A 27,881-nucleotide genomic window follows, 5' to 3' on the forward strand; every position below is an offset into this window, starting at 1 on the left:
AAAATTAAAATTATACTTCTAAATTACAATATCATACTAATAGAATAAATGTGTTTACATATACATAGTTTCATATGGTTAAAGTTAAAATTTGGTAAAATGTGATGAATTTAAAGATTTTTTTAAAAAAATGTTAAAAAATTAAAAATTAAATTTTGAAATTTTAATTTTAAAAAAAACCCTGGGGCCTCTGAGGACACAGATGACCACTCGAAGACACACAGTTACAGGTAAGCAACCTGTTCTTCTCTTCCCACTGAGCATCACCCCACTCATACCATCCCTTTAGCATTTTAAAAAGATACAGGTGAATGCCACAACTCGTTTTTACAAAATGCATTTGTTTGAGGGGCAGTGGTGTCATGCCTCTTAGGGAATCACCTGGTGTGGTCCACACACCCCACAACCTCACTAGAGACATCACTGGTCTGAGGGGATAGGGGAAGAAACTAAAACCAAAGAGTGCTCAAGGCAGGAGGAGAATATGAGTGGGCAATGGGAGCCCTGGTGGCACAGTGATTAAATGTCTGTACTGTAGCCAAAAGTTTGTGAGTTCGATCCCAGCAGGGCTCCAGGGTCCACTCAGCCTTGCATCCTTCCACAGGTCACTAAAATGAGTACCCAGCTTACACATTGTAAACCACTAAGGGAGGGCTTAGCTAACTGATAAGTGGTATAGAAATGTACAGTGAGTCCTTATTATCTGCTGGGGTTTGGTTCCAGGATCCCCCACGGATAACTGAAGTCCCATTAAATATAATGGCATAGCAAAATGATGCCCCTCATATAAAAGGGAAAATCAAGGTTTGCTATTTGGAATTTATACTTTTAAAAAAATATTTTCAAGCCATGGATGCCTGAATCTGTGAATTAAAAAATCCATGGCTAAGGAGGGCTGACTGAACTTGGCAATTGATATTGCTATACAAGTTTTTTAGACTAAAAGAGAGGTAGATTTCCAGAGGGAAAGCTATGAGCATTACCAAAGGTCTAGCAAGCTAAATGACTATTTGCTTGTAACTTGCAAAATTACTGTATATACTCATGTATAAGTCTAAAAATTTAGGTCAAAAATTGACCAAAAAATTGGAGTCAGCTTATCCACAGGTCAATGTAAATACTGTATTTTAACTCTTATTTAAAAGAAGGAACCATCTCCTGGTGAAAAGCAAGAGTATAATCAGTCCCGGAAGCACTGCCCCCTCTACTCTCTCATCCATCCAGCCTTAAGAGTAAGCACAAAGAGTTATGTCTGCTGGAATTTTGTAAGTTCTTTGACACTGTTTTGCTTTGCTTCATCCTTTAGATCATTTGCTATATGCTCCTAAATTTTAACCTTGACTTATCCACAGGTCATATCAAAATCCATAATTTTGGCCCCAGAACATGCCCTCAATTTATACATGAGGTTGACTTATAGTCGAATATATACAGTAATGTTGCTTTTCAGTTTGTAAGCAGGTGTTGATGTTTCAGAATTCAGGCTGATCTCATCAGTGTTCATTCAGAAGTAAGCTGCCTTTTTAAAAAGAAAAAGAAAAAATTTCTAGCTATGTCCAGGTAATGGTCAGCACTGCATGGAGTTCTATGAGCCAAGTCCCTTTTGTTCCTTATTTTACAGACCAAGAACTGAGCTTGCATATAGATGTGTCAATGATTCAGAATGTTGTTGTTGTTGTTGTTAATCTTTATTTATAAAGCACTGTAAATTTACACAGCGCTGTACATACAATCTTTTTAATTGGACGGTTATTGTTGTCTGTAACTGAACCCCAGTCTCTCAGATCCACAATCTAGCCTCCTGAGAGAAGAGTCCTGAGCACATTATCCCTGCTCTAAGTAAGGTGCCTGTGTCTAGTATGGAGATGCTGGGAAATATAGTTTGGCCATCACAGGAGAAGCTATTACCTCCCTGTAAAAATTAGAATATGATTGATGCTGAGGCAGGAATACATTAAGGTATTTGTAGGCTTCTTAAGCATCTTGCCCCCTTTATCACAGCTGAGCTCTACCTGAGCAATTCCTGTGGGGCCAGGCGCAACCCCCCCCCCCCCACTTTCTTCCTTGTGTGTGAGAAGGAGGGGAGCCAAGCTGCTCCCTCCGACAAGATTGAGATAGGGGATTGCATTATTTTGCCAGACCGCAAAGAGATTAAATGTAAACTCTGTGGTTTAGAATAAGTTCCTTGCAGCTAGTAGGGAAACATGAAACAAAACAATTTAAGGGACAAACTTGATTTTGAGTCGTAAAAATGAATTTGGCAAGCCATGTGAATTTGTATAAGAATTAATCCATAATAAATTAATTCTCCCTCTCTGTCTAGGTGAGGGGCATTCCATTTCTTCCTGTCCTGTAGAATCATAAAATCATAGAATTGTAGAGTTGGAAGAGACTACAAGGGCCATCCAGTCCAACCCCCTGCCATGCAGGAACTCTCAGGACCTTATCGCACTCACAATTTTAAACGTTCTGGGGACTGGAGGAGGAGGCTCATGTGCGCGCACGTGCTGCAGAAAATGGAGTTTATCACACACGAAGACGTCCTCCAAGAGGCCCCGTTCTGTCCACCGGCGCACACCCGTTCGCGTCCAGTCCTGACGGGCTTGATTTTTTGCTGACAGAAGGTAATCCATCAGGCAAAAATCATGCCCGTCAGGACTGGACGCGAACGGGTGCACGCTGGGGGACAGAACGGGGCCTCTTGGAGGACGTCTTCGTGTGCGATAAACTCCGTTTTCTGCAGCACATGCGCGCACATGAGCATCCTCCTTTGGTCCCCAGAATGTGTATGCGATAAGGTCCTCAGTCAAAGCATCCCTGACAGATGGCCATCCAGTCTCTGCTTAAAGACCTCCAAGGAAGGCGACTCCACTACACTCCGAGGGAGTGTGTTCCACTATTGAACAGACCTTACTCTCAGGAGGTTCCTCCTAATGTTGAGGTGGAATCTCTTTTCCTGGAGCTTGCATCCCTTGTTCCGGGTCCTGTTCTCTGGAGCAGCAGAAAACAAGCTAGCTCCCTCCTGAATATGACATCCCTTCAAATATTTAAACAGAGCTATCATATCACCTCTTAACCTTCTCTTCTCCAGGCTAAACATCCCCAGCTCCCCAAGTCGTTCCTCATAGGACATGGTTTCCAGACTGTTCACCATTTTAGTCACCCTCCTTTGGACACGCTCCAGTTTCTCAATGTCCTTTTTGAATTGTGGTGCCCAGAACTGGACACAATATTCCAGGTGGGGCCTGACCAGAGCAGAATATAGTGGCACTATTACTTCCCTTGATCTAGACACTATACTTTTACTGATGCAGCCTAAAATTGCATTGGCCTTTTTAGCTGCTGCATCACACTGTTGACTCATGTTCAACTTGTGGTCTACTTGGACTCCCAGATCCCTTTTACATGTAGTTTCATTCAGCCAGGTGGCCCCCATCCTATATCTGTGCATTTTATTTTTTCCGCCCTAAGTGCAGTACCTTACATTTCTCCATGTTGAATTTCATTTTGTTAGCTTTGGCCCAGCTTTCGAGTCTATTCAGATCATTTTGAATTTTGATCCTGTCCTCTGGAGTATTAGCTACTCCTCCTAATTTGGTGTCATCTGAAAATTTGATGAGTATGCCCCCCAATTCTGTCCTCCAAGTCATTGATAAAGATGTTGAATAGCACTGGGCCCAGGACAGAGCCCTGTGGGACCCCACTGGTCACTTCTCTCCAGGATTGTTGAGCACCCTTTGGGTTCGGCCAGTCAACCAATTACAAATCCATGTAACAGTTACCTTGTCTAGCCCACATTTTACAAGCTTGTTTGCAAGAATGTCATGGGAAACCTTGTCAAAGGCCTTACTGAAATCAAGATATACTATATCCACAGCATTCCCTTCATCTACCAAGCTGGTAATTTTATCAAAGAAAGAGATCAGGTTTCTCTGGCATGACTTGTTTCTCTGAAACCATGTTGATTTTTTGTGATTATGGAATTGCCTTCTATATGTTCACAGACTCTCTGTTTAATGATCTGCTCCAGAATCTTTCTTGGTATTGATGTCAGACTAACTGGACTATAATTGTTGGGATCCTCTTTTTGAAGATGGGAACAACATTTGCCCTCCTCCAATCTGCTGGGATTTCTCCTGTTCTCCAGGAGTTTTCAAAGATTATTGCCAATGTCTCCGATATTACATTTGCCAGTTCTTTTAATACCCTTGGATGTAGCTCATCTGGTCCTGGAGACTTAAATTCATTTAGACTAACCAGGTATTCCTGTACTATCTCTTTACATATTCTGTACTGAAATTCCCCTATTCTGTCCTCTGCTCCATTATCTTCAGGTTGAGGACCTTTTTCTTTTTCTGAGAAGACTGAGGCAAAGAAGGTGTTGACTAATTCTGCCTTTTCTCTGTCCCCTGTTAGCATTTTGCTTTCTTCTCCACGCAGTGGCCCTACCGTTTCCTTCTTCTTCCTTTTGCTGCGGACATATCAAAAAAAGCCCTTTTTATTCTTTTTAACCTCTCTAGCAAGCCTGAGTTCATTCTGCACTTTAGCTTTTCTGACTTTACCCCTACACATGCTTGCTATTTCTTTGAATTCCTTGTGATTCCCCCCCCACCCCCTTTTCCATTTCTTATACATGTTCCATTTAAAACTTAGCTCAGTTGAAAGTTCCTTAGTCATCTATTCTGGCTTCTTGAGAAACCTCCCATTTTTCTTCCTCATTGGAACTGTTTGAAATTGTGCCTTCAGTATCTCCCTTTTGAGAAACACCCATCCGTCTTGAACTCCCTTCTCTTTTAGTATTCCTGACCATGGAATCACCCCCAGTATTTTTCTAAGTTTACTAAAATCCACTTTCCTAAAGTCTAAAATGTGTGTCTGATTATGCCTGGCTTCTCCTTTCCACTGTATAACAAACTCCAGGAGAACATGGTCACTTTCACCTAAGGATCCCACCACTTGCACCCTATTAACCAGTCATCCCTGTTGGTTAGGATCAGATCTAAAACAGCTGACCCCCTTGTTGCCTCTTCCACCTTTTGGACAATGAAATTGTCTTCGAGGCAAGTGAGGAATTTGTTAGACCTTGAGGATTTGGCTGAGTTTGAATTCCAGCAAATATCAGGCTAGTTTAAGTCACCCTTCACTACTACATCTCTCCTTTCTGAGTGTTTTTTCATCAGCATAATGCCGTTATCACTGCCCCTTTTCTCTCACCTTATGCTGCATTATTGATTTGCTTCAATGTGTGTGCATGTGTGTAATGCACCAAGGGAGGGACAATCAGACCACACCCAATAATCAACTAATCAAGCAATCAAGCAATTTCACAATGAAGTAGAATGAGACATCCACACTCAAATTTGTTACAGAATGATGGAGAGAAAGGGGTTCATTAACTGATTATTTTCAGCATGGAAAAAAACCCCACACTCTGTAGCCAAGGGTCTGATTAGGGGAATTTTATTATTGTTATTAGCTCAAATATTGCAAGAGGGGGCCTGCTACGACGACCCTGCGGAAATCGCCCTCCCGCCGTGTATACCAAAAGACCAGGAGATCCCAATAAATGGAGCTGAGACAGATTTCTGAAATTAATATCCTATTTATTTATAAGGGGAAAACACACACAATTCACCAACATATGCACACTCATACAAGGCTCAGGAAATCAAGAGTGGAAACAGGGAATAGTTCACGGCAGTACTAGGACTATACTTACTTCAGTAGGCTTCTTCAGGAGTCCAAATGGGATATGATGGGGATGGCATGAGGCTCAGTCACAGAATGACTAGGACAGGAGTCAGGAGCCAGGTCAGGGTTCAAAGGGCCAGAGCTTCCCCCTGAAATCCAGACTGGCCCAGTGAACAGGTAAATCTGATGATATTTATAGGCAAAATCTTGCTTCTGGCAAAGGTGCTTGATGGTGAGAACAAAAGGTGTTTGGTTGCTTGACCATTGTAAACAACGGCTTTGCTTTGTCTTGTTGAGGCAAAGTGGTCTGACAACAATGGGGGAGATGGTAGATGAGTTAAGTTAATCACTGGCTCATCAAGTGTGAGACCTAAAACAAAAAGTTTTTTGATGGTTTTCCCTTTAGCAACTCCCAAACCTCTCTGTGGGGAATTTCCAAAGTGTTGCTTCTCAGGGGTCTTGTGAGGTTCACTCATCTGCCTACCTGACCCAGTGCTTTCAGGATTATGGCTGCTAGCCTGGCAAGTCAGTTTGAGGTCATGAAGGAACTCCACACACACTCCAAAATTTATTAAAATCCATATGTGGTAACAACTCCAAATGACTGTTCACAACAGCACCAGGAGAACAATGACAACTGTGTGATAAGGCTGAGACAAAAGAAGGGCCAAATCACTGCTATGGGGATGAAATAGCATGGTGTGATAAGGACGAGATTCTTGCTATTTTGATCTTCTGGATTGTTCATTTACCTTACCCTATCTGGAAATAACTGTACAATGATGGCTTTTTCTAAACTTTTGTGGATAGGGATAAAGTCTTAGTGAGGAACAATCCCTGTTCATCTCCATACCAATCACTGTGACTTAATATATTATGGCATGTTCATGTGATAATTATTTTATCACTCAAATATCTTTGTGAGAGCAACCTCTGTGGGGGATTAGTGAGCTTTCAGGTCACAACAATCCCTAACTGCAAGGGTGGACCACTGTCGCTTTGGTGAAGTGGTTGGACTGCAGTTCCCAGCACCCCTCAAGACTGGCTTACTGACTCAGCTAATGGAAGCTGTACTCCAGTTGGTTCACTGTTGTCCAGCCCTGCTTCACAGGTTATTTCTTTATTCATTTGTTCCTGTGTTCTCCTATTCAACCACCAACTTTAGCCCAGCCTCCAGAGAAAGCAAAGCTCCTTAAACTGGGAGGAAAGAAGAAAACAACTCCAGCCACTGCCACCGTCTCGACAGGGGTTATTTTGTACTTCTTGTCATCAGTTTCATCCTTGAAATTATAAATAAATATGTAGTTGTCAGTCAATTCATTATTTGTTATCCTTTGATAACTTGCACTGTCTGACATCACCTGGATTAAAATAAGCTATAATCAGCAAGAGGCAGAATCCCACAGAGTAATGGTTGCTGAAGGGAGCAACAATGCAAGAAGGCTCTCTGGGTCAACCCAAAATATTTCACTACCTGATGCAAAGGAGAAGATGGCATAACCCCACTCTCCAGTTCAGCTGTATAAGCCTAACGAGACTGACAGTTCAGTCTTGTTTCAGGCACTGGGGATGGCACAGGATTTTCCATCTTGTATCAGCACAGCTGGGTCACTTTAGCTTATGGGATATGATGCCAGCTGCCTGGAACATAAAGTTCTGGCCTCCAAAAAAGGAGTGTGGCAAAGAAGCTGCCATGTCTTGCTCCTTCAAACCTTCAAGCATCTGACCTTACTTAATCTAATAGTAGGACTGGCCCTAAGGATTGTTGCCTTGATGTTTTGCTTGTGGTGAGCTTCCCAGAAGTCTTTGGACTGACCAGAGTTGGAAACAAGCTTCTTAAGGAGGTGGACCCTTGGTCTGATCCAGCAGGATTCTTCTTATATTGTAAAACACTTGTTAATGGTTGTTCTCCCTTGTACATCAGGCATCTCTCTAGCAATAAACAAAACTAGTCCAAAATAGGAGAAAAAAAAACTGGTAGGTGTACTATAAATCACTAAGTCCCACTGTAAATAAATACAACAATGCTATAATATTTCTAAATGAATATGTATGTATAATTACTTGATTTGAATGAACATAAATTGATAATACAAATATTATATGATAACAAAAACATAATTGAAAAGTCCTAAACAAAAACACTTTGCAAGGATGTAAAATGCTGCAAAGACTAATTCTTCTATTTAGTCCATGATTGATAATGAGGATGAGTATCCCAATGATGCAAGTTCCAGTCTAACACAAATGGCAATGTCCCAGTGAACCACAATAGATCTCTGGTAGCCTCAATCAATCAACTTGTGAAGATTTTGCTGGGTTGGAATTTCAAAACTGTAGATACTCAGGGTGGTAGTATGTAACAAGTGATTTAAGCAATGGTAGCATAAATATAATAAAGCTTGTTTTCTGCTGCTCCGGAGACTAGGACATGGAGCAATGGATGCAAAGTACAGGAAACTGAACATGAGTCAACAGTGCGATGCGGCAGCTAACAAGGCCAATGTGATTTTAGGCTGCATCAATAGACGTATAGTGTCTAGATCAAGGGAAGTAATAGTGCCACTCTATTCTGCTTTGGTCAGGCCTCACCTGGAATACTGTGTCCAGTTCTGGGCACCACAGTTCAAAAAGGATGTTGAAAAACTGGAGCATGTCCAAAGGAGGACAAACAAAATGGTGAAGGGTCTGGAAACCATGCCCTATGAGGAACGGCTTAGGGAGCTGGGGATGTTTAGCTTGGAGAAGAGAAGGTTAAGAGGTGATATGATAGCCCTGTTTAAATACTTGAAGGATGTCATATTGAGGAGGGAGCAAGCTTGTTTTCTGTTGCTCCAGAGACTAGGACCCGGAGCAATAGATGTAAGCTACAAGAAAAGAGATTCCACTTCAACATTAAGGAGGAACTTCCTGACAGTAAGGGCTGTTTAACAATGGAACACACTTCCTCAGAGTGTAGTGGAGTCACCTTCCTGGAGGTCTTTAAACAGAAGTTGGATGACCATCTGTTGGTGCTTTGATTGAGATTTCCTGCATGGCAGGGGGTTGGACCTTGTGGTCTCTTCCAACTCTATGATTCTATAAAAGAAATTCCACCTAAACATTAGAAGGAACTTACTGACAGTAAGAGCTGTTCAGCCTGGAACACACTCTCTCAGACATCTGTCGGGGTTGTTTCATTGTGTCTTCCTGAATGGCAGAGGGTTGGACTGGATGGCCCTTGAGGTCTCTTCCAAATTTCTGAGTCTCTGATTTTGCTGTAATGCTTGCATGCGGCATGACAGCTTCTCTCAGATTATGCTCCTAGCCAAACAGCCTGTGCCTGACAGCAGACAATCTGTGTGAGTGAGTGTTCCTGGGAAAAGCCAGATATGCATGACAAGGATAACTCTTGGGGCAACTTATGTGGTTGTGCTGCTTAATGATATGGATGTTCTTTTAGAAAAAATAATGTGAGGCATATGGAATGATCAAGAAGCACTAGCTGAGGGTTTAGAACAGTGCTTCTCAAATAGTGGGGCGGGCCCCCCAGGGGGGGCGCGAGGCTCCGTAAAGGGGGGCGCGAGGCTCAGGATACAGTGTTATGCAGAGGTGTACAGTGTTATGCAGAGGTGTACTTATAACAATTTTATAGACAAATGATACTATTTACAGTTGTGCGGGGGGCGTGAAATGTTTTCTTCTTCCTGGGGGGGGGGGGGCATGACAGAAAATAATTGAGAAGCACTGGTTTAGAAAAACATTGTGGGAGTGGAGGGAGAGAGGAGGCCTAAACGTGAGCAACTAAAGATACCAGCAAAACATCAGAGAACCCACGAACCAGACCTGAGCATATTATTTATTATTATTGATTAGTTTGTGAAGGATGCATGGAAAAGACTGACTCACTCATGTATTTATATTCTTTGCATATCACGTTTCTTGGCTGGAGCCCTGGACTGCATTGGGATTTACGGTTTTGCTTGCACCATCTTTATAATACTAAATGTGGCAAAAGAGTAACCTGATGCAAGACAAGGTTCTTGTACCTTTAAAACAGTTTCTTTAAGAAAATAATTTTGGCAAACTCAGCCATTCTTGTCCGTGAAGCACTGTGGAATGATAGTGGAACTCCATGATCTACCTGTTAAAGACATAGGAAAACGATAATCCTCGCAAAGGACTCAGACTGCAAGAACAGAGTATGAAGTGGTTATAATGTTGGTAAATGCTAGTCCTAAGAGCCATGCAATTTATAAAGGGATATCCAGGATTCATTAGGAGTTGAGGCTGCAATCCTGTGTATAGGCTATTGAAATCCTATTTAACTCTGGCAGATTTAAGGACCCAAAATAGCTTGTGGTTTGCAACCAGGGAATTTACAAATATATCACTCCTTCCTTCTAATGTTCAGAAGTGAGTGATGTTGCTAATTAAGCTAAAAGGGCATCACTGATCACAGGGGTGGAGGTATCAGCAGGTTACCAGAAAGCCCATGGTTTACAGCAGGTGTGGACAAGTATCCATGCATCAAGGCTTCACCCGTGTGTGATGTCACTTCTGGTCACCAATTTTGGCTGGTTTTGGCATGTTTTTTGGTGAGCAGTTTCAGAGCTTGGGGGGAAAATTAATTGCTGAATTTAGAGGTAGTTTTTGTGCATTTGGGACTTGGGGGGGGGAGTTGCCCAAAGTGTGGCCTACTGATTCCCTATTCCTGTTTTGCAGGAGAAGAGGGCTATTAAGAGGTAGGATGCTCCAAAACACCCTAATGCGAACTGAGCATACTCAATGATCATAGAATGTTACATTGCTGATTAGGGGAAACAGAGAACTGCATGTGAAGTGGAATCAAGTGTCCTCAGAAAAGCACATCATATAACATTTGGTTGAAGTTCCCACTTGTAAATTTAAAAAGTAATAGGATAATAAAATGCAGCTCAATTCTGCTTTCCATGGCTTCATCCCATTAATATTGCAATTAATCAAATAGAAGTGAAAAGCATGTGGCTCAAAGAAACAGCATGCTGAGAAAGAATCATTTGCTGAATCATGAATTATAGCAATAGCAAGTACATTTCTATACTGCTTATCAGTGCACTTAAGCACTCCTTAAGTGGTTTACTGAATTTTATTTTTTAGAGCTGGGTCAAAACTAGCAATGTCATTTTGAATCCTGATTCTGCCCCCTGGGTATTAGCTGCTACTTCCAATTTGATGCAACTTGGATAAGCATGTTATCTGTTCCATCATTCAAAACATTTGCTTTCTTAGGCTTTTCAGGTTAGCACTGAATTGGGCTTAAATGCATTCCTTAGGAGAGGATGCATTGTTCCTCCACGATCCTTCAAAGGGAGTCCCCCTTGCAGTTTAAATGACTCCTGGGGTGAGCAGAATGTGTTTTTCTCTCTGCTCCATGGGGAAAAGCAATATTTAGCTCCAGTGGGCAAGGATTTGTACCTGCAGATTTCCTTCTATTGCTGACATCTTCTGGCAGCATCTACAGGCAAACTCTGGTTCTTAACAATTTATTAGTGCAGAGAAAACAAAGCTTTAAAATTATTTTTAAAAACACATAGGATTTTCCAGTATAATGGTGGGTCCCTTTCTTCCTTCAAGGGCCCCTTTCATTTCACCCATTCCCTTTTTATTTAACCAATTCCCCTTTACCATCTTGGACAGCTTATCCACAAATGCAATGTCTCCTTTTACAAATTGAGAGAAAGATGTCACAAGACTAAAGGCAAAGACAAATAAGGATTTGTCCTTGGGAGACCATTAATGGTGATGCCTAGTAATGTCTAATACTGTGTAGGTATGGGTATATCGAGAGAGAGAGAGAGAGAGATCAGACAAATGCAAAGAAAATAAACATTGCTATGTACTGTATATGCATTATCCTACTTGAGAGTATGTATTTTCCCTGGAAAATGATTAACCATCCATTATGAAGCCAAGCCCTCCCTCCAGTCCATCTGCCTTGGTCCAGGCCTCGGAGGTAGAGAGGAACTGCTGGACCTCTTACCCTTTCCCGCCACCACTCCCTTCTCCTTCTGTGTCATGTCTTTTTAGATTGTAAGCCCGAGGGCAGGGAACCGTCTAACTAAAAGATTGTATGTACAGCGCTGTGTAAATTTACAGCGCTTCATAAATAAAGGTTAATAATAATAATAATAATAATAATAATAATAATAATATGACTTCTATCCAAGAAGTTCAGAGCATATATTGTCGTTGAAGAAAGTTCAATAGTTCTAGAATCTCGCAATTCACTCTTGTGAGTACTGCATATGAAATGTTTCACAGCATCAGTCTTTAATACAATTCTCTTATTCATTTCCAAATTACAACTGAGAGCCAGTTCTTAGGAATTTCTACTCATGGTGAAGGTGTGAGTTTAAATTATGTTCCCCTTAATGGAGATCTGGATGCTTAGATTGTACTGTTCTGATTTCTAAATTGTACAAGTAGAGCTAAAGGGCTATTTTTGGCTGCATTACTTTCCATAGCTGGCAAAGCTGGTAGGGCAGAAAAATGAGGCAGAGTGAGCCAGCTGTCATCAAATACTGGAGACGTGTGTGTGTCTTCAAGTTGCCTGTAGATTTAGGGCGAACTCGTGAATCTCATAGGGTTTTCTTAGGCAAGGAATACGTAGAAGTGTTTTGCCAGTTCTGTCGTCTACAGAACCTGGTATTCATTGGCAGTCCCCTATCCAAGTGCCATGTGAATCCAAGAATCATATGAAGATGAACCCCAAATTCTAAAAAGTAAGGTAGAAGCTACAATAAGAGAAACTAGTAAAAATAAATCATCAGGAACAGATGATATTCCAATTGAATTGCTGCAATCCACATAGACAGACTCAAATCTAGTGTTACCCAAAATATTTCAACAAATATGGAAAACAAAACAGTGGTCAACAGACTGGAAACGATCAATATATATCCCCATCCACAAAAAAGGAGACACAAAATACTGCAGCAACTATAGTATCATAGCATTATTTACAAAAGCACGCTCAGAATTCTACAACATAGACTCCAACAACACATGGAGAGAGAAATTCCAGAGGTGCAGGTATGGTTCAGAAAAGAAAGAGGCACTAGGGACCACATTGGAAACATATGATGGCTAATGACGCATACCAAGGAATTCCAGAAAAAAATTAGTTTGTGCTTTATAGACTATAGCAAAGCATTTGACCGCATAGATCATGAAAAACTATGGAAGCCTCTTAAAAGCATGGGAGCCCTACATCTATACCTATGATAAGTGGCCACTGACAGAACAGAATATGGAGAAATAGAATATCAATAAACAATTGGCAAGACTGCATTCTGTCACCACACTTGTTCAACTTGGGGGTCGTTCCCACTACAAAAAGCCTCGAATCCTGTTTCAAGCTATATGCCCTTAGTTTCCACTGGAAATCAATCCTGATGCACATTTGATCGATTTCAGGGGAAATAAAGCAGAGCAAACACAAAAAGCCCGGGGGGTTTTGGTAGGAGTTATTTTGAGGTTCTGTTGAAAAGAATCGGTTCTGACACGATTCCTAACAGTGGGAACGCCAGGTCAGAATCTATTCTTTCTGAGGGGAGGGACAAATGGCAGAGGGGTGATGTTTTGACAGATCCACCATTTCCCCCCTTGGAGCGCTGCATGTGCACTTGTGGTTTTTTAAAAATTAAATTGATAGAATATGTGATTGATAGAATATGCGATTGTTTGATTTTGTAACTACTTGCAAGGCAAATAGTTGCAAAATCAATCAATTGAAAATTCTATATATACAGTATTTTTTTAAAAAAAAACAACAACATTGTCCTCCCATTCATCATCCTCCTCCGTCCTCCTGGTGCCTTCCTTCCTTCCCTGCTAGGTTTCCTTGCTTGCCTCCCCAGTGCCTTCATTCTTTCCCTGCTTGGCTTCCCCAGTGTCTGCTCGCTGTCCCCGGCCTTGGCTCCCTCCCCCCACTGGCTTGTGCTCCATCGCCGGCTTCCCCCATCCCCGTCTTGAAGCGGTGCAAATGGGGACAAAAAAAGAAAACAGTTTCAAGTGGCAAAAAAAGATTCCCCTTTTTAGTGAGAACAAGGGAACTTCTGAAATTGGTTACAAACATGGAGCAGACCTGAATCACAACCCATGTTATTCTGCCAGTGGGAATGAGCCCTTGTATGCAGAGAACATCATATGAAGAGCAGGCTTGGACACAGAAGAAGGAGGAATGAAGATAGAAGAAAAAATATCAAGAATGTAGGACCATGGTGCCATACCTGTGGCATACGTGCCCTCTCTGGCATGAGAAGCCATTTCTGAGGGCACACAATGGCCATAGCAAGCAGGGGTGGCTGGCAGGGCATGCGCGCTTGGCCAGCTCTTTGTTACAGCTTGGTTTACCTCGGGAGAACCAGGCCACAAAGGAGGGGCAGGGAGTATGCACAGCCGGCCCAGCTCTTTGCCACTGCCTGGTTCTCCCGTGGAAAACTGAGCTGCGACAAGGAGGGGCAGTGTGTGGCCTTTCTGAAGGAAGCCCTGCCCCTTCCAGCCAGAAGTCCTGCTCCTTCGAGTCAGAAAGCTCACACCTTCTGAAGGCCTCCACTGCTGTGCTATGGGATTCTGGGAACTGTAGTGAGGTGTAATGAGGCCATCCATGGGGGTTTCTTGGCAAGGTTTTTTCAGAGGAGGTTTGCCATTGCTCTGAGGCTGAAAGAGTGTGACTTGCCCAAGATCTCCCAGTGGGTTTCATGGCCAAGCTGGAACCATATCCACCATCTTTGTCAGGGTACCTATAATTGTTAATGCACCCATTTATTTTCAAACGTTTCTGCCTTCAGCTTCCATTCTATGTAAAGTATATCTGTTGATTCATTCTTCAGTAACTGAGTCAGCTTGTCTGATTCTATTGCTATATATAATTTAAAAATCCAGTTTTTCTTGTTTGGAATATCTTTGGCCTTCGCTATCTGAGCAAACACAATTTTAGCTGTTGTTAAGTAACAAAGTATTTTGCCGAATTTTCTTTCTATTCATTCTTCAAATATGTCTAAGAGGTAGCATTCCCATAACATTTGTATCTTGGTGTCCAAAATATTGCTTATCACATCATCAAACTTTTCCAGTATTTATCTGTCATCCAGCAAATCCACCAACACTGAACGAAAATTCCCGGAACTTGTCACATTTCCAACAACTATTATCTGTCTTTTTGTATATCTTAGAAACTTTATCCAGAATCACAGACCAGCAAAACACGTTTTATAAAAATGTTCTTTTAAATTTTGAGAAACTGTATATTTTACTCCCTTATTCCATATTTTCTCCCATTGTGCCAGGTAAATAGGGTGACCTGTATTCCTTGCCCTGCTAATCATCTGATCCTTAACTACCTTTTCTTTCATATCAAATTTCAATAGAATTTTATATACAGTGCACCTGCAGTATACGTGGGCGTGTTATATGCGGCTTGAGCATATGTGATCAAGCCGCATAAGAGCGTGCAAGGTGTAAGTGGCGGCGCATGCGTGTGTGCCACCACACCACCACACCGCTGCACGCACGAGCCACATTCACTTGAATGGGGTTTGAGCATAGGCGGAATTTGCCTTACGTGGGGGGGGGGGTCTGGAATGGATCCCCCGTGTAAGGCGAGGTTCCCCTGTACCTTCACACTAATTTTATTCTAATTACCACACAAATCCTTTCTTAATTCTGTTTTGTCCACTTGAAAACCTCTAGATTTCTCATCCATTTTAAACCTTCCATAATTGCCTATATACATATCACTGTAAATGTATACCTTGTTCTTCTAGGTCTACTTGAGATTTTAATATAAATGCCTCCCCCCCCCTTTTTTTTTTCCCCCAAAACTCTCTCATATGTTGATCAATTATCCACTGTTAAAGTTTCTCTTCTGTGAAAGACTTCCAAAGGATAAAACCAGAGGCGGATTTTGGGAGCAATTCTAATGCTGTATTTTTTTCCAGATTCTTAAAAATCCCTCTTCTTAAACAATTATTATTAAAGTCTTTATTTATCGCCATCACATTCCAAATATGTGTGCCAACCAAATTGAAGACCACCTCCTCCTAATAACTTCACCATTCTCAGAGGCAGCATATTCCATCGCTGAATAGCTCTTACTGTCAGGAAATGATCTGGTCTATATCAGCACTGCTCATATGAGAGAGCAGGATTTCTTAGTATATCACTGCATGATTTGCAATAGATTTGCAGGGGTTTCTTATCTCCCAGCTATTTATAACAACCATTTTTCTAACTTAGAATTGTGTGTGTGCATTTGTGTGCATGTCCACATGCACACAGAAGTCATAATTGTGTATAGGTCATTGGTATCTGCTTCTGGGCTCCCAAGCCACTTACTCTGACTGATTGGGGATCTAGTAAAAGGCATGAAATTGATGCTGCAGATCTAAAGTCATCTTGTGTTTGGATTATTTTTCTTTGAATTAGGTGTTTCAAGGCCATTGCGACCTTCCAGTTGTCACATTGCACAGTGATCTCATCTATGTTTGGGGGTTAGTGCATGGCAAGGTTCGTGCCCTTTTCCTGTCCTTTCTGTTTGGGATATCTCTTCTGTTGGAGAAGTGGCTATGCTGTAAAAAAGGACGAGCTTGTGCGTGGAGACTGCAACTGCTCATGGCAAAGTAGTACACTGGCCTTCTCTGCCCTCACCCTGCCTCCTGTCATATATAAAAAGGAAGAACTGTGTGTTCCACAGGCTTATATTTCATTCCAGAATGCCATTGCATCATTCTATTAAACACACACCCATGCTTTTGATGTGCCAGTGCACTTCCTCAACCCACATTTTCAATGCCTCTATGCTCTTTCATTTCTGAGTGGTCACAGAAAAATGCCAGACTGCATTAGGATGGGAAGTGTTTGAGTTTTAAAAGGGATCATCAGAAAATGTCAGGTTTCTTTATAGATACAGAATGCACCAATGTTCCTTCAATTACCCACTCCTTAACCAGACTGGTGTATTGGTTTGAGTGTTCAGCTAGGACTCTGGAGATCAGAGTTTGAATCTCCCACTCAGCCATGAAAGCCCACTGGGTGACCTTGGGCAAGTCATAATCTCTTAGCCTCAGAGGAAGGCACAAGCAAACCTTCTTTGAAGAAATCCTGACCAAGAAACTCCCATGATAGGTTCATCATAAGTGAGGAATGACTTGAAAACACACAAACATCAGCAAACCAGAATTGCTGAGTTGGGATGCCCAGGGATAATGGGGGTGTCCACCATAGTTCAAAGAAGGAGAGGTGTGATAGTATATTATTAAATAGGCTTCAAACACCCCTTTGGATTCAGACAAGGCAAGGACAGCCTGGTGAGAGCCATGACCATTTTCTCTCTATTGTGAGATGGGAGCTAAAAATACATTTGGAGTGACTGTTCCTCCCTCCCCCTTTGCATGTCTCCACACCTGCTCCTAACTACTAGTAAGCGAGCCAGGATAAAGGTAATGATCTGAAGATTTTTTTTTATTTGATTACCTTAGTGAGAATTATTGGAGGGCACCTGTTCCTCCGTGGAACTCAATATACTGTATTTTACTGCAAGGATAGGATGTATGCTCCATGCTCTCCTGGTGCCATTTTGGCACGTGAGCATTCACATGCCACACAAGCCAATGGTGTGTCTTGTGTGCTGCGTCCAAATGGTGCAGCGCACAAGAGACGTCACCGTGATGCTCCAGGATGCTAATGGCGCTTTGGCAGCAGCGTGGAAAGGAGCTGCGTTTCGCAGCTCCTTTTTGGGGCGGATTGTTGCCGAGCGCGTGCAGTTACCATGGCAACAATATGGAGGAGAAAGGGGCAGTCTCTGGCTGCCCCTTTCTTCTCATCTGTACAGCCCCTTTGTTTCAAGCACAAAACTATTAAAATATTGTATTTAAAGTTACCTTCAGACTATAAGATGTATTTGAAACATAAGTGAATTTTGTGTTTAGATTTGGGTCCCATAGCCAAGATATTATGTATGCACTGTATATGCAAATTCAGGTACTGCAAAACAAATTTTAAAAAAACCCAAATCCCAAACATCTCTGGTCCCTAGCATTTTGGATAAGGGAGACTCAACCTGTAATTTTATCTTTGTTTTTATGACATTAGTATGTTTCTGGCTCTTTAAGAGAAGGTTTATAGAATTCTCTGAAAAATAAGATCTCAAGACAGTTGGTTTTGCAGTAGTTCCATTGGGCCACTGCTGTTCTGTAGAAGTAATTTTTGCTCAATAATTTGTTTGGATCTCCCTGGACTAGAGTTTCAAAGTGGAATTGCTGTATTGAGAATTTACAAATTTGCACAGGTGCTGCATCTAATCTTTTAAAGGACAATCGCCTCAAGGGAAAGTTTTCTCCCTTTCTCCATCCCCATTTTAGATGTTTGGGGAGATATTTCAGTGGTGACATAGTGATCTGAAAGGATCTAAAGACCTTAAAGGCACCAGATCCCATCTGATCCTTGAAGCTATGCAGGGTCAGCCCTGGTTAGTTCTTGGATGGGAGACAAGCAATGAATACCAGGAGCTGTAGGCTGTATTTCAGAGGAAGGAACTGAGAAAAGGAACTGAGTACTCCTTGCCTAAGAAAACCCTGTTAAATTCATGGCATTGCCACAGGTCGACAGGTGACTTGAAGGCATGTACGTACACACACACACAGCGGTCTGAGTGCTGGATTAGAACTCAAGGAGACCAGGGTTCGAATCCCAACACAGCCATGGAAACCCACTGGCTAAGTCCCCCTCTCTTATCCTCAGAGGAGGGCAATGGCAAACTCACTCTGAACAAATTCTGCCATGAAAATTTCATTATTATTGTTGTTGTTAGCTGCCCTTGAGTTGGTTCCAACTCATGGTGACCATGTGGATGAGGCATCTCCAAGAATCCCTGTGCTCCACTGCCTTGCCCAGATCCTGCAAGCCCTTGCCCATAACCGTCCTGATTGAGTCTATCCATCTGGTTTGTGGTCTTCCTCTTTCTTCTATCCTCCACCTTTCCAAGCATTATTGTTTTTTCTAGTGATCCGTGCCTTCTCATTATGTGGTCCAAGTAGGCTTGCCATATCCCGCCTGGGGGTGGGACTTTCCCAGTTTGGGGCGGGTCCACACGGTCCTGCCCCAGTTTGGCCCCGCCCCCGGGATTGCCCCCACCCCCGGGTGAGATATGGCAAGCTAAGGGAGGCTTTCCCTCGCAGCTTGGGCCAAGGCCTGCAGGGAAAGCCTCCCTGAAGGGGAGGAGTCCCTCCCTGCCTGGGCTCCGCCTCCGCCGAGGGCGGGGCCCAGGCCCAGAGGGAAAGCCTCGGAGGCTCCTATTCAAATGCAGGGCACAAAAAAATGTGTCCTACATTTGAAAATTTTGTCCTACATTTGTCCCGGTTTGGAGGTCCTGATGAATGGCAACCCTAGGTCCAAGCATGATAGTATCAACTTGATCAACTTTGCTTCCAGGCCCATAGCAAGGCCTTTTGGGGGCCTGGGGCAGAAAGTAGGGCTCGATAAGGCAGTGTGTTCCTACCGTGCACCGCAGGCTCCATCTTGGCATACCGCTGTTTGGGGGCCCCATTGGCTGGGGCCTCAGGGCAGTGCCCCGGTTGCCCCAGTCTAGCTATGGTCCTGTTTGCTTTGAAGGAGAGCCATGGTCTGATCTGTTCAAGAACCCATTCGTTCGTCTTCTTGGCTGTCCATGGTATCCTAAGTACCATACTTTTCTCCAGCACCACATTTCAAATAAGATTATTTTCTTTCTGTATGCTTCCTTTACTATCCAGCTCTCATATACATACATGGTAATTGGGAATACAATGGCCTGAATGATTCTAACTTTAGTGTTCAGTCTTTGCTCTTCAGTATCTTTCCCAGTTCTTTCAGGGTTGCCCTTTCCATTCCCAGTCTTCTTCTTATTTCTTGACTGCAGTCTCCATTCTGGTTAATGACTGATCCTAGATAGGCTAATTCTTTAACTATTTCAATTTCCTCATTGTCTAGGCTGAATTTGTGTATTGCTTTTGTGGTCATTATTTTTGTTTTCTTTATGTTCGGCATCAGACCTGCCTTTGCACTTTCATCTTTGACCTTCCTTATTAACAGTTCCATGCCCTGAATGTCTTCTGCTAATATTTTGGTGTCATCTACGTATCTTAGGTTGTTAGCCTGGAGAAGAGAAGGCTAAGAGATGATATGATAGTCCTGTTTAAATATTTGAAGGGATGTCATATTGAGGACAGCAAGCTTGTTTTTTGCTGCTCCAGAGACTAGGATCCAGAACAACAACAACAACAATAATTTATTTGTGTTTCCTCGCCTCTCCCAAAGGATTGAAGTGGGGTTACAGACTACAATGGATGCAAGCTCCAGGAAAAGAGATTCCACTTCAACATTAGGAGGAACCTCCTGACAGTAAGGGCTGTTAGATAGTGGAACACACTCCTTCCTGGGAGTGTAGTGGAGTCTCCTTCCTTGGAGGTCTTTAAACAGAGGCTGGATGGTCCTCTGTCAGGGATGCTTTGATTGAGAGTTCCTGCATGGCAGGGAGGTTGGACTGGATGACCCTTGTGGTCTCTTCCAACTCTATTATTCTATGATTCTATGATTCTAATGTTGCTTCCTCCTATCTTCACTCATCCTTTTTGTGATAGGTTTGCTTTATAGTTGCCATAAAATGACTTGAAGGCATACAACAACAGGTATTTAAGTGTTTGGTCAAAAATATACTTTGAATTAATTATCTTTCTAATCAATCATGCTAAGAATAGGAATTAGTGTGTTTAAAACTAGAGCAGTTGTGTTGATGAATGCTAGCCTGATTTGCAAGACAAGAGAAACGATTTTACACTGGATCTTTTCAAGCTCTGTTTCAAAGTACCAATTCTCTTCTCAGCCTTTTCTCTATATTAAAAAAACATAATCTGTTAAATTGGTTTTACATTTTTGATAGGTTAATTATACTTTCAACTTTTAAACTGAATGAGGTTTTAGCTGTGTTTGTTTTAACTTTTATTGATTACTGAACTAGCCTTGGGCAAGTTACAGTCTTTCAGCCTCAGAGGATGGCAATGGCATACTCCTTCTAAAGAGACTTGCCAAGAAATTCCTTGTGATAAGTTTGCCTTAGGATGGCCATAAATCAGAAACTACTTGAAGGCAAACAACACATATGCTATTAGTATTGCTACCAACAGCAACAACAGGTTTTCCTAAGTGTGCTAATATATACTTCAAGTGAACAAGCAACATGCCACTTCTAGATATGCTTATATTTGCCCTTTATGCTTACACTGAAAATGGAATGCAGGTGAAGAACGCTGTACCTTTTAAAAAGTACGCACCTAGCAGATGCAATAATATTTTTAATTTCTTGAGTAAAGTTGTTGATTTGAAAAATTCATTTTTTTATTAGCATGGTTCTAAGAGAAATTAAGAAATGCCCTCAAAGCAATAGTTTAATTTCAAGAGCAAGAGATCACCAGTCTCAGGACAAGACTGGAGGGTGGACAGAAAATAATAAAAGGATCTATTGGCCTCTTGCCCAACTAACAAGGGCTGTCATACTGAGTAAATACAACATCTGGAGGGCCATACATGTCATATCCCTGGTCACAACTATGTTTCACTCAATTTTAAGATTCACTGAAATTGCTATTTTGAGAGTATATGCTGTTTTCTGAATCACTACACTTATGTATAAATGTGTCTATAAAATTGCCTTTCTTTGTAGGCCTACCTGTTCACTGATACCTGAAAGTACTTCCCTAATCGCACTCGATGACTGATGATGGATACTCCCAGCCATATGAATGTGTGTCAGTTTATTATGTGAAATAAATGACATTGCATCATCTTAAAGAGATTCTGGTTGGTATGAAGCAGTCTATAGCTGTTCATTTTTCTCCTTTCAGGGAACTGAATAAGTTTAGCAATTAGCAGTGCTTGCACGTCTGTCAGCTCTCCTTCTGCCTTTGTAAAGAAACAATTTATTTTACATTTGCCTCCAGTCCTGTCTCAACTCACAAAGAAACTGACCCAGTGAAAGACTTTTCTGGAACTTTCAGTTGCTTGGGAAAGTCAGAAATACACATGCTATGTAAAGCATAACATTTAAACTTCTTGTCCCATTTAGAGTACTGGGTCAACTTTACCATTGCCTTGTTCTACTGCTGAGAGAATATGATCTGTCCAAGGTCACCAATGGGTTTCTGTGTCTTATCAGGGATTTGAATGCTGGTCTTCCAGAGTCCTAATTCTGCAATACCATGTTGGCTCCTCACTGAATGAATTGCTGAACAGTAAATCAGATCTGGGGTGAATCTCATTGAATCAATAGTCCTACTGTAGTTGGGAAAAGCAAGTAAATTTAGGCTCATGTGTAATGCCAAACTTATTCTGATAGCTCAGTTTCATGGATATCTCCTGTCTTAAAAATCATTACTGACTTCTGTTTTGGAGTTTGAAAGCACCGAAATAACTTGGAAGCAAACATCCTTCCTGTTTGTTTCTAATTCTAAATACATGTTAAAGGAAATTTGAAAATTGCTACTGATCTGGTACTTGTGACAAGTAAAAATCTACTTCTAAGTGACTGTAGGCAAAGTTTGTGAAATGGGAAAAACTGCTTTTCCCTCTTATTTCAGTCTTTTCCTCCATTCCCTCTTTCTGGTATTTGTTGTGGGTTTAACAAAAGGATTGCTTTGTGCGGGCATTTGGGCCAGAGTAAGCAAATGAATAGCCCATCTCTTTACAAAGTGGGATTGAAGTGCAATCCTATACATGACTACTGAAAAGTAAGTCCATTGAGTTCAGAGAGACATACTCCAAATTAGTGGATATACAATCATAATACTAGGCAATGTGGATGCTGGGTCCTAAACAAGTTCATGAAATCATATGCATGTGATGTTCGGGAAGAGGTTGTGGGGAGGCCCAGGTTCCAGTTGTGTATTTCTGATCAGGGACTTTGTATGAGCAGATTAGGCGAGGAGGAGGCAGTCTTAGGCTGGTGACTCAGAAGAAATTTTAGTGAGTGCAAAAATAATTATTATCCAGGATTTATTATTCAATCAGCTTTCCATACATACCCATATATATTTTTTATCCACAGATTCAACCATCCACAGCTTAGATCGATAGATAGATTCCAAAAAGCAAACTTTGATTTTACCATTTTGTACAGTGGCTCCTTGGTATTGGCTGGGGTTTGGTACCAGCCCAGGACACCCCCCCCACCCCCCCACCCCCCGTGGATACCAAAATCCATGGTAAATACAACGGCATTATATAAAATAGCAAAATCAAGATTTTATTTTTGGGATTTATTTTTTAAAAAAGCATTTTCAAGCCATGGATGCTTGAATCCGTGGCTAAAGAATCCATGGATATAGAGGGCCAATTGTATAACGGACACTATTTTACTACCCCATTATATATAATGGGACTTGAGCATCCACAGATTTTGATATCTACAGGGTGGGGGATCCAGGAACCCAACCCCAGATGATAACAAGGACCCATTATATTTTACTGAACATTCAAGAAGTTGTACCACAAAATGGAATTGTGGTTTTTTTCCCAAAGAAATATGATGGAAATATGACAAAAAGACACTATGGCCATATCTTTACAAGAAAATTATGTCAAGATATTAGTTGAAAAGAAGATATTGGTTGTAAATAACTTCTGTAAAAATCCCAACTACATTTTTGGACCTTTTTTCTCAATACAAACTTCAGCTAAGGGGAAATCCAGATTGGGTCTGGATCCAGTAAGGAGTCAAAACAGCTAATGTTTCAGCCTGGGATATCCAGTCTTTTCTGCTCTGGATATCTATGTGGGTGAGAGTTCAGAGCAGGGAGTAATTACCTGCATTCAGAGTCAAAAAATACACAGTTAAGATAATGTGTAGTTTGGCCCTTGATATTACATGGAAGTGTAATAAAAACTGAAGAGGCCTTTAAAAAAACTGTTGGTGACAATGTAGGGACTTAAGAGGTTTTGGAAACATCCTTGCAACAGATTATAAACTATTTAATTAGAAATTATGAGCCTAAGATGTTTTTGTTAAGTAATTTCAGAAAACTAAGAACAAGGAGACAATTCTCTTTTGTTTGATTATGGCAGCTAGATTTTTATTTATTTTATGTTTTGTAACACAAAGTAATAGAAAGCAAACCAGACACTGAGATTCAAGAAAACTGAATGTGATGTGACATTTTGAGATAAGACACGAACAATCAATCAATCAATCAAACAAACAAACAAAAAAGTAAAAACTACAGGAATGGAGGAGGGAGTGAAATGGAACATTCTAAAAAATAGCATGGTTTGGCCAGAATACTAAATGGAAGTACTCTATACTGCTACATTTTTGTAGGTCCTACCTTTGTATTTTAATCAACTGAAACTGATCTCCATAATTAGATGATATTGAAGCTGTTATTATTCCAGTGATACATTTCTATTTGGATTTGTGTGTTTTTAAGTACCTGCTACAAAAGCAGAAGAGATGAAGTATTACTATGTCTGTTAGCAAAACTAAGATATTTTTTGTCCTTTCTCCAGAAAGTGTAGTCCATGTTCATCTAATTAAAATAATGCCCTTTTGTTCCTCGTTCAGTCAGTCAAAAGACGCATGCACAAGCTGATTTTTCCTATTGAAATGAATGTTCTATTCTCAGTGATAATTTATTATTAACAAATCTATATTAGCTGTCATTATAAATTGTGGAAGACAGCCTTACCTTTCATTTCTCTTTTCTGCACAGCCTCCAGTGTAATTATTATGCACTTGTTTCAAATAAAAATTTAAAAGAATTTTCCACCATATTTTAATAATTACTGATGTTATTTTTATCAGACGCACAGGAAAGAGGAAGAATACCTGGGTAGGGATGATGTTTTTATAGCTGTTTTCCCACAATACCATAAATACCTAAAGGGGGCTTTATTTTAAAACTGTGCATATCCTTTATCTTAAGATTACATATTTTATTGTTAAAGAGGTCTTTATTTAAGACCCATTCATTGTAAGAACTGCAGACTGAAACCAAATGCTTCCTGGCAGTAAAATTGTGTATGTATGATGGATGAATAGAATATCTGTAATCTGTGTGGAGGAGACTTCAAAATCAAAGAGATTGCCCTGATGTATACAGGACAAGACACTGCCATCAGAACAGAAACAAAATGGTTCCCAATCAGCAAAGGGATCAGGCAAGGATGCATATTATCACCCCATTTATTTAAACTGTATGCAGAAAATATGGTACACATTACAGGCTTGGAGTCAGAGGAAGTAGGAGCGAAGGTAAGAGGAAGGAACATTAATAACCTAATATATGCAGACAGCACAATACTACTAGTGGAAACCAACAAAGACCTAGAGCAACTACTGAAGAGGGTCAACAAGAAAAGTTCCAAGGAAGGCTTAATAGTGAACATTAAGAAAATAACAATAATGACCATAGATGAGCTACAAGAAATCATCATAGATAACAAGAAAATCAAAATAGTCAAAGGGTTCCCATACCTTGAATCAAACATAGATCAGATTAGAGGATGCAGTCAAGAAATTAGAAGATGGATTGGACAGGGCAGCTATGAAAGAATTAGACAAGATCCTAAAATCTAAAGCGATAATTCTGAATACTAAAATAAGGATCGTCTATGCCACCGTATTACCTGTTATTATATATGGATTAGAGAGCTGGACAGTGAAGAAAGCCAACAGAAAGAAGATAACGTATTTGAGATGTGGTGTTGGAGAAGAGTGCTGAGAATACCTTGAACAGCCAAGAAGACAGACAAATGGGTTCTAGATCAGATCAAGCCAGAACTCCCCTAGAAACCAGAATGATTAAATTGAGTACGTCATACTTTGGCTGCATCATGAAAAGACAATTATGCTAGGAAAGGTAGAGGGCAGTAGAAAGAGAGAGACCACATGCCAGACGGTTGGACTCAATCAGATGGGTATAATGGTTGTACTCCCAGTACAGCTGGTGGGCACTAACTTGAAGAAGGCTGCTTTACTCTTATTAGCAAATTTTCCCCATCATTTCAGATGGGAGACTTTCCCAACCCAACTGCCTGAAATTATTGTTCTAGATAGGTTTTGGCAGTGGGGAGGCCACAGTATCTCTAAAGCAGGAATGGGAATTTTTTAGCCTTCCAGTTGGGCTTTAACTTCCAGCAGCTCTAGCAAGCATAGCCAATTGTGAGGAATGATGGGAGTTGTAATCCAGCAAATCTTCCCTGGTCTGACTAAATACAGTGCAATTGTATGCATGTCTTCCAAGAAGTATGTCTTATTAAATTCAATGTGACTCATTTCTAAGTAAGTGTATATATAATATTGCAGACTTATTTTTTGTTGTTTTTGTTGTTAGCTGTTTAAGATTTTACCTAGGTTTTTTTAATCCTCAAGAGAAAAGATAGTTCAGTCAGGCCCATGATTATTCTACAATTGTTTTTCCTTTCAACTGCTTCTGTTCTCTTTTGTGTTGTAGGTAACAGTTGTGCCAACACAAGAAAAGAACCATGACTTTAGTACTTGGTTCCCGTGAGTACCGTATATTCTTCTACTTTCGGGGATTTACGGAGAATTGGCTGTAAGGGTTTAATATCCCTTAGTCAAGATGTCAACAGTGAGGCTTTCTCAAATTACCCTGCACTCCTGCCCCCAACTCACTGAAAGCATGATTGTTTACACTTACCATAAAATACAGGTGCTCCCTGGACTTTCCAGATCTGTAGTGATCCTGGGCATGACTACCCTATTACTGCAGATATTGAGTCAAACTGTGGTAAATTCAGCTTAAGCGGCCATACTTTCCTCCATTCCAAGATTGCTTCATTGTGAAATGGCAGCCCACAAGTTAATTCCCCAGAATCAGTTTTGCCACATGTCCATGGCTGTTCCACTTTATTTTTTCTCCCTGTCCATCAGGCTTGCAAACATACAGTTTCACTTTCATTGTCACAATTTCTGCCTTGGTCCAGGAAATTCCTCTGCCTCCTTTTTTACCGCAGGAAAACTGGTCTTCGGCCATTACTAAACGAAGGAGTTTATCATATTGGCTTTGCTCCTGCAATAGTCTGGGATGCAACTTGAAGAAAGTGCATCCTATTGCATTTCCCCGTCTCTGAGGAGTATGCAACCTTTTTGCAACCTGGGCTCCTCCGGGCTCCTCCTGCATATTATCAAGAACAGGATTTTCTCATTCTTGAAAAGATGTGGCAGAAACCTAGGTTGCAAATGTACTGCATACTTCCTGGCAACAGGGAAATGCAATAAGATCTGCCTCCTTAAAGTTACATCCCTATCATGGGAGCAAAGCCAATGCAATAAACTTCTAAACTAAACTAAGGCCTGTTACATACTGCCAAAATAAAGCGGCTTTGGGTCTCTTTGGAGGTATGCTGTTTAAATGATGCATGCATCCTAAGAATCTGGAGGCTGCGCCAAAGCTGCACTCCAGTGCTTAGGAATAGTGTGTGTCTTTGGCGCGACCTCCGGACTCTTAGGACCCATGCATCATTTAAATAGCATACCTCCAAAGAGACCCGAAGTAGCTTTATTTTGGCAGTCTGTAACAGGCCTAAGATAAGCAGTTAATCAGAGGTGTACAGATACAGGTATAAATATATACATATGAAGCAGATATACTAAAACCCAGTTATACACACAAATATAGCATCATTTAAAGAATAGCAAACAAGCCTCTCAAACTTCCTGTCTCTTGAGAATTTTTACTTTTTTGCAGAAACAGCTTGTGATCAACTTTCAACAAAAAATCCTGAGAAAATCAAGATTCTTTTTTCTGTCCTCAGGTGCCCAAAAGCCCTGCACCCATCGTGAATTGGTCAGAATGTCATATGGGCAAATCACTGCCAATTTGAACTGACTGAGGATTCTTTTAAATAGTATAGACAAGCTGTCTGTTCTCTTACTCTTTCTTCCCCTCATGAAGGTCAAAGGGAGAAGTACATAAATTAGGGAAAACCAAAGAGAATGGGGGGGAAAATCACAATGAAACAATAATAAATTAGCAATTAATCATATAATCCCTTAACCAAAAATAAAATTAAAATGTTGGAAAAGTAAAATTGTTCTTAGAATCATAGAATTGGAAGAGACCACAAGGGCCATGCAGTCCAACCCCCTGCCATGCAGGAACTCTCAATCAAAGCATCCC

The 27,881-nt window shown here is 41.1% G+C and overlaps 1 protein-coding gene across 1 annotated transcript in view; it reads left to right on the top strand.

Moving 5' to 3' along the window:
* Positions 1-27,881, top strand: part of PLCD4 (phospholipase C delta 4) — a 62,243-nt gene that overhangs the window by 1,933 nt on the left and 32,429 nt on the right. The window contains exons 2-4 of the mRNA XM_089520390.1: positions 196-230; positions 21,410-21,546; positions 26,193-26,245. Coding sequence (XP_089376516.1) covers positions 26,224-26,245 — 22 coding nt within the window. The 5' untranslated portion in view covers positions 196-230; positions 21,410-21,546; positions 26,193-26,223. The remainder of the gene's footprint in view (positions 1-195; positions 231-21,409; positions 21,547-26,192; positions 26,246-27,881) is intronic.

This window comes from Sceloporus occidentalis, unplaced genomic scaffold (genome assembly GCF_023333645.1).
Source record: "Sceloporus occidentalis isolate IW3139 unplaced genomic scaffold, rSceOcc1.0.p SCAF_4, whole genome shotgun sequence".
NCBI classification, from domain to species: Eukaryota; Metazoa; Chordata; class Lepidosauria; order Squamata; family Phrynosomatidae; genus Sceloporus; species Sceloporus occidentalis.